General features: G+C 49.0%; 1 protein-coding gene across 1 annotated transcript; it reads left to right on the top strand.

Moving 5' to 3' along the window:
• The first annotated feature begins 706 nt into the window (after window positions 1-706).
• HNRNPL (heterogeneous nuclear ribonucleoprotein L) lies at window positions 707-12,457 on the top strand. The gene is made up of 13 exons (XM_072979633.2): window positions 707-946; window positions 3,471-3,589; window positions 3,711-3,948; window positions 4,758-4,843; window positions 5,357-5,453; window positions 5,619-5,691; window positions 9,159-9,230; window positions 9,329-9,609; window positions 10,386-10,507; window positions 10,611-10,812; window positions 11,175-11,232; window positions 11,590-11,685; window positions 12,100-12,457. The coding sequence occupies exons 1-13, from the start codon at window positions 722-724 to the stop codon at window positions 12,156-12,158; spliced, it is 1,728 nt and encodes a 575-aa protein (XP_072835734.2). The 5' UTR covers window positions 707-721; the 3' UTR covers window positions 12,159-12,457.
• The last annotated feature ends 504 nt before the right edge of the window (window positions 12,458-12,961 follow it).

Below are 12,961 nucleotides of genomic sequence, written 5' to 3'. Positions count from 1 at the left end.
CTTTGCTTTCTCGCAGCCCTAAAATATTCAGGATTTTCTTTGCCTTCAAAGTCTACAATAAGCCATAATTAGTTTTCCCCGCCCCCCCAAACTGTGAGATCCCATTGGTTCAAAGTGGAGGGAGGAAAAGGAAACCCTCGTTGACCAATTGAAATAAAGGCCAGGGACTGCCATCCTATGGATTTCGGCGACTGAAGTGATGGGCATGAAAAGCAGCCAATAAAATTTATGTAAGGAGACAAGACGGTCTCTTATAGGAACAAAAAAGAAGCCGCTTGCTTCAGATTTGACCGAATCAGATTTCGTATCGAATTGATAGACGTTAAGGGTAACCAATAGGATGACAGCAACGACTGCAGTGTTTTCGGAGAGCCAACGGTTTTCTGGACAAGAAGGCGGTCTCTCCAAGAGAGGCAATGCGGTGGGGCGGGATGCTGACGAGAGAGGCGGCTGTTCCACTCAATGACTTTGAAGGGAGCCTAGATGGGCGCGACTTTCGACCAACCGAGAGCGCTCAACGTCTTGATGAGCAGCGACTCAAGCGAATAAATTCGACAGGCGGGAGACGCCGCAGCCAATAGCGGCGGAGGGCGGGACGGAGGGAGCAGAGACGCGGCCGGGGCCCAATGAGCTCCGCCGCGCCGCTGAGTGACGAGGGGCGGGCCCAATAGAGGCGTTCCTGAGAAGGGCGCGCGGGGTGGGCGGCTGCAGTGTGGGCGCCATGTCGCGGCGGAGGTGGCGCGGCTCGCAGAGCGGCGAGGGAGGCGGCGGCGGCGGTTCGGGGCGCGGGGGCGACATGGTGAAGATGGGCGGAGGAGGAGGCGGGGGCGGCGGAGGAGGCTCGGGGCGCTATTACGGAGGAGGCCCTGAGGGCGGCCGCGCCCCGAAGCGCCAGAAGACGGAGAACGCGGACCACGGCCCGGGAGGAGCGGCCGGCGGAGGCGGGGTGAGGGGACCCGTGAGGGGCGGCCGGGCGGGCAGGCCTTCCTCGGAGGGAGGGAGGGAGCGCCCCCTCAGCGAGCGAAGAGAACGGGCGTGTGTGGGGGAAAAAAGAGGGAAGGGAATGCGGCCCTCAGGAGGGCTTTGGACCACAACTCCCATCACCCCCACCGTCATTGTGGGGATGATGGTGGGTGGAGGCCTGACACCCCTCGCTCTTCGGGTGGGGGTGGGCAATAGAAGCCTCCCCACCCTCGGAAGTAAGCTCCTCCTATCGGTCGCTGGAGTAGAGCCTCCAGGAGCAGGAGCAGCAGCAGCCTCCCAGGCCGTCTGGCTCCTTCACGGGGCTTTCCAAGGCGGGCCTTTTTGGGGAGGAAGGCCGGCCGACCCTTTTCCGCAGGACGAGGAGGAAAGCGGGCCACCTCGCAGATCCACCCGGGTTTGGCACGTGGCTGCTTCCTGATCTCCCAAGGAAGCGGCTGGCTTGGGTACTATTTAAAAATAAAATAAAATGAGGGAGGAGTAAAATGACAGGGAGCCCCTCCACCTGGCTTGAGGTGTGTGGCTTGAGCTGGTTGTTGGGGCGGTTTTAGGCGTGATGGGTAAGAAAATTTATTTACTGTATTTATTTATTTATTTTATATCCCGCCTATCTAGTCGATTAAGACCACTCTAGGCGGCTTACAACAAGAATATTACAATGTAATTAAAACATTTTTAAATAAGGGGAAAAACTTTAGACAACATGGGACAGACACTAGGAAAAGGAAAGAAAAGAAGTGGAGCCTCCATATCCTGAAGCAGTCAACCAGAGTAGGGGGGAGCAAAAGTCTTTTGCTGCCTGGCCTGCCAAGGGATTGCTCCCCTTACAGAGTTAATGCTCTAACAAATGTATGATAATCACATCGCTGTTCATTTTTTTAAAGGAAGGAATGGGGAATTATCATTATTAAAAATATTTTACCCCGCCTTTTTTCTTGAAAAAGACCCAAGGCGGCTTACAGCAATGAAAGACAGTACCTGTATTTAAAGTCAAAATATTGAACTAGGTCAGGAAATGGACCTTTAAAGTCATGGTTCAAATTTTTAAAAAAATCGAAAGCATTCTTGCGCTAACCTGACTTATTCTCTGTGGGATTTGGTGATGATCTGACAAAGGATTGTATCGAGACACAGGATCTAGATTTGCTGTTTCTTGTCAGCCGTAGAGATGAAGTGGAATCTTGTGAATGGAAGCATTATAACCTCTTGAGTGTCACCTGTCAGGGATGGACCATGTTATTTAATTTTGGCTGGTAAAAGCCAAAGTGGGTCCGGCATTTCAGGGAGAATTAGGAGCATAAGAGCAGCTGGAACTCCCCACCACGTGTTCTGCAGGACAAAGCGCTCAGTTACTGTGAAATGATGGGCTGGGTCAGCAGGACGTCCTAAGCACAAAGCAGCCAAGGAAATAACAGACGAGAGCTTGCACTAAATCATTGAGCAGAAGCCATCCAGAGATTTTGATTTCCTTTGGGGTTTCATTCACCAGTGACAGTTTGGCATTTGACCTTAGTATACAGCCCAATCCAAGGCCTAATAGCCAATCAGTGACTGTTTTTCAATTGCAGCATCTGTAGGGTGACCCCTGAGTGAGGGGCATAGACTCAGTCATCTGAGCTTAGTTGTTTTACTACTGGCAGCATAGTTTGTTGAACTTAAGTGTGCCATATATGCTGTGGCAGATAATCCTTTGAAGTTGAGGAGATTATTCTATAGATCACAGGTCCCCAACTCCCAGTCCATGGCCGGAGCAGGCCGCAGAGAGAGACCTACCCTATGCACAGCCCTTTTGTGCCTGCATACGAGTGCTAGCATGAGCGCTGTGCCGCTCTTTGCGCATGGGGGTGCCCCACCTTCCCCAGCCAGTCCGCAGAGCTGAAAAGGTTGGGGACCGCGGCTATAGATGCTAGTGCGTCCTGAGTCTGGTTGAGAATAGGGAGTTTTTTGCTCCTGAAAGTTGCAAGGTAATTGGAAAAGAATCAGTCTGGGATGGACCAGTTACCATAGAAGCCGATTTCTTTGGAGAAGTTAACGGTTGAACTCCTTTTGGGGGTTGTTGTCGTAGTTCGCATCTGGGGCCACTTCTCCAGTTGTCCTCAGCGCAGTGTCGTTCTCTGATTAGCAAGGTAGGCACTGTCTTTTAGTTGCATGTTCAGATTTACTTGCATCCTTTTTCACAGGGTGACGTCTTGATTGCAAACTCTGTTTTTCCCAATATGTAGTATAAATATAGAGCCTATTCTTAGTATTAAATTTTAAAAGTCTACCAACCCGGATCTAAATTGGAGTTGCTAAAGAGGAAAAGAACACTCAAGTTAGCATAAAGAGGTTTTTTTTCCCTTCCTTATAGGAGTAAGTGTCATGGGCTGAACTGTTCTAGATTTAAGTAGCAGAGAACTGAATCTGGAAGAAGCTGTGCTGAATGAAGAGCAGGCCAGAGAAACTATGTGGCAGTATTAATAGTGTTCTTTCCCCATCCTTTCCGACAGGAGAACTATGACGATCCCCACAAGCCAGCTGCTTCTCCCGTTGTCCACATCAGAGGTCTGATCGATGGTGTGGTGGAAGCTGATCTCGTGGAGGCCCTGCAGGAATTTGGCCCTATCAGGTTAGCAGTGTGGCAAAAGGGACATCCAGAGAAGAGAGGGGGAGCAGAGAGGAGCTGAATGTTTCTAGCTGTCGTGCATGTTTATTTACTGAAGCGTTGTGGTTCCTTTTCCCTTCTCAAGCTATGTGGTGGTGATGCCCAAAAAGAGGCAGGCCTTGGTGGAGTTTGAGGATATCCTGGGAGCTTGCAATGCGGTCAATTATGCAGCTGACAACCAGATCTATATCGCAGGGCACCCAGCCTTTGTCAACTATTCCACAAGCCAGAAGATCTCACGCCCGGGCGACTCAGATGATTCCAGAGGGGTCAACAACGTCCTGCTTTTCACGATCCTCAATCCCATCTACTCCATTACAACGGTGAGTAGTGATGCTACTGAAGCTGGTGGTGATGAGCCAGCAACAGCGTGTCTTTCCCCAAAGTCATCTACCTGCACCTCTAGGTCTGCCCAGGCACTGATCCTCCTGGGTGGACCCTCCAAAGGAGGCCCGGAAATCGTCTACTAGATTTAGGGCCTTCTTGGCGGTGGCACCAGTACTCTAGGATCCACTCATGCTGGAGCTGCACCTCCCTCCCAACGTTTACATGGCCCCTGAAAACACTTCTTTCCAGAGCGGCCTTTCTCAGTTGCCCCGTTTGATTTTTCAGAATGCCCCACATTCTGCTTGTAAGCTATAATTTTATGCCTCTTATGTTATTATCTCTGTGTTTTTATTTTAATTTCTCTGTTGTGTGTTTTACTTGCTGTAAATCACCCAGAATAATGCAACACGCTATACAGTGTGATACAGAAATTACATTAAATTGAAATAAAATAAATTAATTAACCTATTAATTAGTAGAAGTTCAAGAGGTGTGGAGGCTGGTCTTCTTAAGGTTCCTATGTTTTGCTACCGTTTCCTGAAAATAAGACCTAACCTGAAAATAAGCTCTAGTATGATTTTTAGGATGCTTGTAATATAAGCCCTAGCCCAAAAATAAGCCCCAATTCAGTGAAACCCTGCCCTCCACCCTTGTGCAGCAACCAGAAGAAGATGACATGACTGTATTTGAATAAATTTAGAACCTCCCCTGAAAATAAACCCTAAATTGTTTTTTTGGAGGAAAAATTAATACGACCCTGTTTTTATTTTTGGAGAAACACGGTATGTCTTGTATCTTTTCACAGGATGTGTTATATACCATCTGCAACCCATGTGGCCCTGTTCAGCGGATTGTTATCTTCCGGAAGAACGGCGTCCAGGCTATGGTGGAATATCCTTTCCTCCCCTCCTCAGGATGGCTGAGAAAAGTGGCTCCCACTGATTCTGGCATAAAGTAGACCAAGTCCTGTACTGCCTCAGCAAGAGTGATTCAGCCTTTCATAGGAGCAGTTACTGTCTGTTTATTGACTGCCTTGAAAAGCTATTGTGACACATTCTTCCTTTCCATGTACATGTGCCACATCCTGGCTCAAGTAAGAACTGGCAAACTATAGCAGCAGTCTGATTAATTTAGCCCACGGCTGGTTTTCTGTGGCGAGTAACATAGCCAGTCATCTCTACAGATACCCTCATAGAAAAGGGCCAGAGACCTCACTGCTTCAGAGAGATGAGTTTGCTCTTCTGTGTTGTCTCTAATTAAGCAAAAGAGATAGAAATGGGAAGAAAGGCAGGCCATAGCATTTGATAAAGAAGTGTTTCTGGGTGTTAAAATCAGTCCCTGCTTTGTAGGAAATGTTTTAAGATGGTTACCAGATATTTCCAAAGCTTCCTTAACAGAGCCAACGTTCGACTCGGTGCAGAGCGCGCAGAGAGCAAAGGCTTCCCTGAACGGGGCCGATATTTACTCTGGCTGCTGTACACTGAAAATTGAATATGCCAAGGTGAGTGGTGCTCTGGATGTTCGTCTAGGGAATGGGGTCCCTGCGTTTCCATCCTAAGCAAGCATCGTTCATGCCTGCCGAGGAATCGGAAGGGTGAGTTACCACCTCCTATATCGCCTGTGCACACACACCCTGTTTTATGATGGTGCCGTTGTGTCTTTTTAGCCTACCCGTCTGAATGTGTTCAAGAACGACCAGGATACATGGGATTACACCAACCCCAACCTCAGTGGACAAGGTAACCTTGATAGACTGCTTTAAAGCCACACACAAACATTTGCCTGTTCAATCACACACGTCATAGCTCTGATTTGTGTGATGTAATGCCATTTGCCTGCTGTCCAGCATTCTGCCTGACCCTGGGAAGTCCGGTGGGGGCCCAAGGCAGCAGCGTCCTACTTTTCTATTTATTTGAGAGGCACGGTTTGGGCCGTTGGCTTGGGGGGTGGGGCGGAGCCTCATACAACACAAGCCGAGCCAGTATCCTATTGCACTATGACACAAGCCAAGCTAGCAACGTTTGCAAAGGGAGGAGGTGGGAAGTGATTTAATTTTGCTGTCCTGGAACGGTGGGGAGGCATTGGGAATTCAGCAGAGTTAGAAGCAAGTTTTGGAAGTCTGCATCATGTGTGAATGCCCCGATGAGGAGCAGACTACACTAAGATGGCTTTGCAGGGGAGCCCTCCGTGGGTATTAGGAAGCTGTTAACCCAGGAGGTACGCTTCAGAGAATAGTTATTCTCATCTCTGTGAAACACAAAGCATACAGTCCAGGACAGAAGCGCCAAAGAGGCTACTGCCCCAACCCTGATATAGCTCACGGCTGTATAGTATGCCTCCTGTTCCATTTTCGGGACTGGGGGCTACCTTCAAGGAGTTCCGATTTTACGCTTAGCTGTGCCTGAAGGACAGTACTGGCTAGCAATAGGGTGCTCTGTTCATGCTCAAAGGAAGCCTTGTGTAGGTGCAGCCCATGGGTACATGTGGGGAGGGGATTAGGAATGTAATTTTTCAGCTAGGGACGCGAAAATGTCATTTCCTGGAAAGCAGAAGTAAGAATGGTGAGCAGGTTGAACTTTAGCTCAGGCTTCCGGAACCTTGTGTTTTGGACTACACCTCCTGTTTGCCAGTGGATTGCCCTGGGTGGGGGTGGATGGGTGTTGTAGTCCAAAATAGCGAAAGGGGTGTTTGATGTGTTGAATCAGCCTCAAGTTAGCTAGAAAGCACCACCTTGGTCTGTCTGTTTCTGCCGTTGCCCTGTTCGGCCCTGCGTTGACACGACAAAACATTTAAATTGGTTTCGAAACGGAAAATGTATGTACCGTAGATGTGTCCTTAAAAGTTTGACAGTTGAGCTGTGTTATTCCATGGCTGCAGCAGAGTCGCCTAGAGCTCCAGACGAGCAGTTGAGGGAGGCTGTTGATCAAGAGGTCTGGCAGAGGCCCTCTTTTTTTTTGGCCCCACCTGCACAGCAAAGCGAGCAATGGCATTACATGACCTGACATGGACATGGTTCACTTAGAAGATGTGCAGATTGGCAGTGGCTTAAGCGGGCAGGACTGCGCAGTTCCCTGAGAGCTGCCTCCTCCTGGCGCTCCTGCCGTAAGGCTGGGCAAAGAGGAGGTGCCTTAACCTGGCCTTTCCCCAGCCCCGAACAATGCTTTCACCCATGATCCTGGGGAAAACCGTATGCTACTGCAGTGGAAGTCCTGAATGGCCTGTGATCTGCCTTCTGCAACACACTCTCTTAACAACACCACACAGGGTAGGAAAGGAAAAAACAAAACAAAAAAAGGCCAACCTTCACTAGCTCTGCCGGGAGGAAAACACGCAGCATCTTAAATGTACCTGAAACGCAGCAGATTGAGCTCATTTTTTAAACATCAAGAACACAACACCGTGATCCAAGACAACATCTACAAGCACAGAGTGAGACAGAAAGAGAATGAGAGAGAGAGAAAGATGCATCAGGCCACGACATTCTTACAAATCCAAACAAAACAAAACAAAACAAAAAAACCAAACCTTGAAACCAAGAACGTTACACAGAATCTAGGAAAACACAGACCAGAGGGGTCTCAGACAAAACGCACCAGCGCTTTTCCCGGAGAACGGAGTAAATCTCAGAGGCCCTCCAAGATATAGGATGCTCTCCATATCAACACGGTTTGGTTTGGGAGGGCAGGCTATCCCTTCTTTCCTTGCAGTCCTCAGCTGCCAACCATTTACCAGCGCCAAGCGGAGACAGACAAAAAAACAAACAAACCAAAACACCCAAGTACCCAAAGCCCCCAGCTCCCTAGAGATGGGGGTGCTTTCTGCTCCGGGGGGCCACTTGGGATCCAAGGCACATTCCATTTACAGAGGAGAGACACGCACACGGGAGACCTACACAGAGCCAGAAGCACCCAGCCTGTTAACAGCACATGACAAAAACATCAGGAGATGCACCACGGAAGGGACACTCATTACACCTTTGTTATGTCCTATTTTTCTTGATACCATCTGAAGACTAAAAAACATCTGTGAGCTCTTTTTTTTACTATTATTATTAAAACATTTTTTCTTACTTTGATTGTATCAGTTCCGTGCCTTTTGACTTGTATTTGACTATGAAACCGTGTAACGCAGGGTCGCAGTGTATGTTTGGTGGGACGCCATCTTTCAGAACTGTGCTTACGCTGTTGAAGCGTCCAATGGTAAGAGAAATGCAGAATATGTATGTGACAATGGACATTGTACTATTAACTCCTGCTGTAAGTAGCCTTTTTCAATCTTTGTAATGACTGTTGAAATAAACTGTGCAAAACACCCCCTTCCCCTTTTAATTTTGTTTGTAAGGACAACATGAAATTGTATGAATTGCTTAAATACTTCTGCTTTGTATACAGTTACGGGTTTTAATTCGATCTGCTGTTTTTGCTTTGCTTTGCCAGATGCTCCTCGGTCTTGCTTAATCCCTTTAACTCTGCTAGGGCTGTGGAGGGTGGTATGGTTCTCTCTATCTCTCCTGTTGCCCTAACTTTCAGGTGTTCAGTTTGTTGTGAACTTCCCTCCACTCTTTTCCTTACCCTATCGCTGGTCATTTTATTGACTTTATTTATATACCGCCCAGTTAGTGAATTCACACATTACTCTGCCGTCCCTTTTAGAAGGCAGATAATTTTGTTTATGTAATTTATTTACTTATTTGCTTATTTAAAATATTTTTATCCTGCCTTTCTTCTTAAAAAACCCAAGGCAGCTTAATTTTGCAGATTGGTCTCATAGAAACAGAGGCAAATTTGAATGTAGTTTTGTTAGGCCAAAAAAAAAGGTAGTTTGGGGCTGACACTGAATCCAAACAAAACTGTTTTCAGGAAAGTAAATATAAGCACAGATCAGGCCAGAAGGGATGGCTAGATTTGCCTGTCCCAGAAAGGGTCTTTTCCAGAATTCCGGCCCCCCCCCCAGCTCTACAGTGTATAAATAGGTTGTGTGTCTTGGAAAGAAATGTTAGAGTATCTGGTAGTGTTGCAAAGTAAAAATTGAGCTCCCCCCCTTTAATTTTCTGGGACTTGAGACAGGCCTCATTCCAGGGGTGTTGAAAATAGTTCAGGAAAGGGACAAGGTGGACCTAAGCAAGACTCTGTAGTCCAGGGTGTGTCCCAGAACTTTGACTGCCGGATCCTTGCATGGGTTTCTAAAGGCTTTCTCCTTTTGGCAGGTGAGCCAGGTGGGAACCCTAATAAGCGACAGAGGCAGCCTCCTCTCCTCGGGGATCATCCCGCTGAATATGGTAAGAGCCTAAGTTCAACTGGCAGCCGCCCAACGTGGGAGGGCCTCTGGCCTGCCTTGCTTGGGTTTCCTGAGCCCTGTCTCCTTCCATGTCTCTAGGAGGACCTCACGGTGGCTACCACGGGCACTACCACGATGAAGGCTATGGCCCTCCACCCCCTCACTACGAAGGAAGGCGGATGGGCCCACCGGTGGGTGGCCGGCACAGGGGACCAAGTCGCTACGGGCCTCAGTATGGACATCCCCCTCCTCCCCCTCCGCCCCCCGAGTACGGCCCCCACGCCGACAGCCCTGTCCTGATGGTGTATGGCTTGGATCAGTCCAAGATGAACTGCGACCGGGTCTTCAACGTCTTTTGCCTGTATGGAAATGTCGAGAAGGTGAGCCCATCTGGACCCTGCTCTTTCCCATCAAGGCACAGCAGGTGCCCATGGAGCACTTGGGGGGCCAGCAGCAAAGCAGCACACAGCGGGAGGCACCACCAACTGGGTACGGCTTGTCCTTCAGGGCCAGAGGCTACCCTGCAGTATAGTTTCATTTTCCTCTTTGCCTACACGTATAGCTGAGACGTGGGTTTCTTCTAGCAGTAAGCCCAAGTGGGGCGTTAACATCGCCCTCCCAGGAGCCCCACCTTTGCTCCCACAACTGGGCTCAAGGTTGGCCTGTGCCTTGGCTTCAGAAGTGCCTTTGGCAAGACAACACTCCCAGTGGTGCAGTCCAGGCTCTGGGCATGCTCTGTGCCACAATCCAGAAGGACACAGGTACAGGCTCCTTGTTCTGATGCTGCTCAATCAGTTGGAGAGGGTGGGTGATCAGACAACAGGAAGGAAGAATAATGACCCAGGCCTGTCAGTGTCTCAGAAGAGGCCAGCCAGTTTCAGCTCCACTTGACTGTCCCAATGAGTATCAAGAGTCTCTGGTGCCTGTACTTCTGGTTGCACCGTTTGTGGCAGGGGGAGGCGAGGTCCTGTCTCAGACTGGAATTCTAGCACATGGTTTTTCCTTGGGAGGAGGAAAGGAACAATCTTTTTCCTGTAGACTCGCTGAAAAAATCAGTAGAAATCCATGCCACTTGCCCTTTGAAGTTGCACCACATAGTACCCATTCTGGTCTTGAAAGGGGTTGATCTTTATACAAATGTATTTTTTTTAATTAGGTGAAATTCATGAAAAGTAAGCCCGGGGCGGCCATGGTGGAGATGGCTGATGGGTATGCAGTGGACCGAGCAATCACCCACCTGAACAACAACTTCATGTTTGATCAAAAGCTGAATGTCTGGTGAGTGCCTTCTGTCCTCCCCAGCGGTCCTGCGGGGCCTCTTCCCAGACCCTCTGTTGTTCATGGAGGTATTTAAACTGCGTTTCTCCCCTCCTGACCGCAGCGTGTCCAAGCAACAGGCCATCATGCCTGGCCAGTCTTACGGCCTCGAGGACGGTTCCTGCAGTTACAAGGATTTCAGTGGTTCTCGGAACAACAGGTTTTCAACCCCGGAGCAGGCAGCCAAGAACAGGATTCAACACCCCAGCAACGTGCTCCATTTTTTCAATGCCCCTCTGGAAGTGACAGAGGATAACTTCTACGAGGTAAGAGCTCGGCTCTGGGGGCCTCCGCTCACTCGGGGCAGCAGGAGCAGAAGATGCTTTGTCAGGACAGGGGGATCGTCTGCCAGCCAACCTGCCAAAGAGAGAGTCTGCAGAACCCTGTCAGCATTTATTCACTTTTATGAATGGAGACAGATGGACCACAGTCCCCTCTTTTCTATTTCTTTCCTTTCCTTTCAAGTATTGCATCAAAAGCTATATGTTTGACTGATGTACACGTTACTGTGATTGGATTTAGAAACGGGACGTGGCTAAACGAACGTCTCATCGTTGGCGTGGTTAATCCCATAGACTAATCTTTGGATTTCTCTTACATGTGGATCATTTTTTCTTTTTCTTTTCAGATTTGTGATGAGCTGGGAGTGAAAAGACCATCTTCCGTGAAAGTGTTTTCGGGGAAAAGTAAGTATACATTGCAGCTTCCCAACTTCAGAATTGTGTCTCTCAGAAAACAGAAATTGAGGTGGAATTTCTCATAGAGGAAGCCAGCGGGCCAGTTTATCCAAAGATCATGCAGGAAAAACCTTTGCTTCTCAACTGTGTTCAACCCTGCTGTGAAATTAGAGAATTCAGGTGGGCCCAGTGCTCTCCAGGTGTGCATGTCCCGCCACCTTCTACCAGCACAGTGAGCTTGGGCTCCAGGTACAGGTCTGAATTGCAGGTGTAAAGGGGGGCGGGCGCGTTGCCTCCCCTCGCCAGCGATTCGGTTCTGCGCCTTCTCTCCGAGATGCCCATAGGATATTTTCATTGTGTCTGCAGGTGAAAGGAGTTCTTCTGGCTTGTTGGAGTGGGAAACCAAAGGCGATGCTCTGGAGTCGCTGGCTTTCCTCAACCATTACCAGATGAAAAACCCAAGTAAGCTTTTTCTGTGGTTTCCGACACACACACACACCCTCCACCTTCCAAAGGGTGTGAGGTTGCGTGTTTCTAGTGACATCACAGCGCTGGGGGGGGGGGAGGCAGAACTGGGCTTGGGCTTTGCAGTTCAGAGTGGTTTGTAAGCCGCTGGGAGTAACAAGGCGCCGTTGACATCATTTACGCCAAGGACCTTGATGTCGGAAGGCCCTGCCCGATCGGTCCGAAGTGGATGCTGGGTTTAGGGGCAGAATTAGAAACCCCTTGGGAGTGTCTTTTCATGGGCTTATTTCCCTGTCTAGAAAATAGGATATATGTCTTGCCTTAAAGGGATTGACTTGTGTTTCTGCGGCCGTAAAGATAAACCAAGTTGAGGGGGTGTAAATATGTGTTTGTGTTTTTTCCCCCTCCTAGATGGGCCGTATCCCTACACACTGAAACTCTGCTTCTCCACTGCTCAGCATGCCTCGTAAGTTGTGTTGCATTTTTGCCAAGGAAGACTTCTCCGTTACTCTTTTTTGTGTGTGTGAGGGTTGGGTTTTTTTTCTCTCCTTTTTTTGCAAAGCACCCCTTTGTTCCCTTTTTTTAAAAAAGAAAGCTTAAGTAGAGGCTGCCCTACAGCTATGTTGGCTGGGAAGAAGAGAAGCTCTGTGCTGTTCAAGTGACACCTGGTTTTAAAACTATCGTACATGTGACTTGTTTTTTCCCCCGTTCATACTATGTGCTGCCTGTGCTACTTGGCACACCTTAATAAAGCTGTTTGGAAAATAAACTTGTTGTAAACCTTGGTGTAACGTCCCTTTGAGCTTCCTCTGGAGGTCTTGGACTCTGTCCTGAGTGAGGAAGGAGTGCGCGCCTGAAGGGCGGTGGTCGCGTCTCTGGGAGTAAGCTAACTATTGCTGCCACTTCCGTCCCATGTCGCAGAAACCTAGAGTAAGCTGGTCTGCCCTGAAATCCCAAGTTTTCTCAGGGGAGCTGAATTCAGACTTGTGCTGTTCTTATGCACAGATGCAGAAAGGGACAGGCGGGACTCTGGCTGTGTGACTTGCCCAGCGAGCAGCTCCATCCCCTTTGGCCTTCTCTGTTCTGTCCCCGGTTGTATACAAATGCCCACATGGGGCCTTATAATGAAAGCCGCTGCTGTTCCAAGCAAGACGCCCAAGACCCAGGGCCCGGCTTCTGTGGAAGGAGCTGTAAAGCCCTTCTCTAGAGTCTGCTGGAAAACTCTTGAGGAAGTGGGCCAGTCCACCAAAGCTCACATGAAAAGCTATGCGAG

This window comes from Pogona vitticeps, chromosome 9 (assembly GCF_051106095.1).
Source record: "Pogona vitticeps strain Pit_001003342236 chromosome 9, PviZW2.1, whole genome shotgun sequence".
Taxonomy (NCBI): Eukaryota; Metazoa; Chordata; class Lepidosauria; order Squamata; family Agamidae; genus Pogona; species Pogona vitticeps.
The sequence above is the reverse complement of the archived record's forward strand: the minus strand, read 5'-3'. Positions and strand labels throughout refer to the sequence as shown.

Bases quoted from the DNA above. Each gene is read 5' to 3' on its own strand.
- HNRNPL (XM_072979633.2), top strand. From the start codon at position 722: ATGTCGCGGCGGAGGTGGCGCGGCTCGCAGAGCGGCGAGGGAGGCGGC. The intron at 947-3,470 runs GTGAGGGGACCC...CCTTTCCGACAG, and splicing joins GAGCGGCCGGCGGAGGCGGG to GAGAACTATGACGATCCCCA. The intron at 10,813-11,174 runs GTAAGAGCTCGG...TTTTCTTTTCAG, and splicing joins CAGAGGATAACTTCTACGAG to ATTTGTGATGAGCTGGGAGT.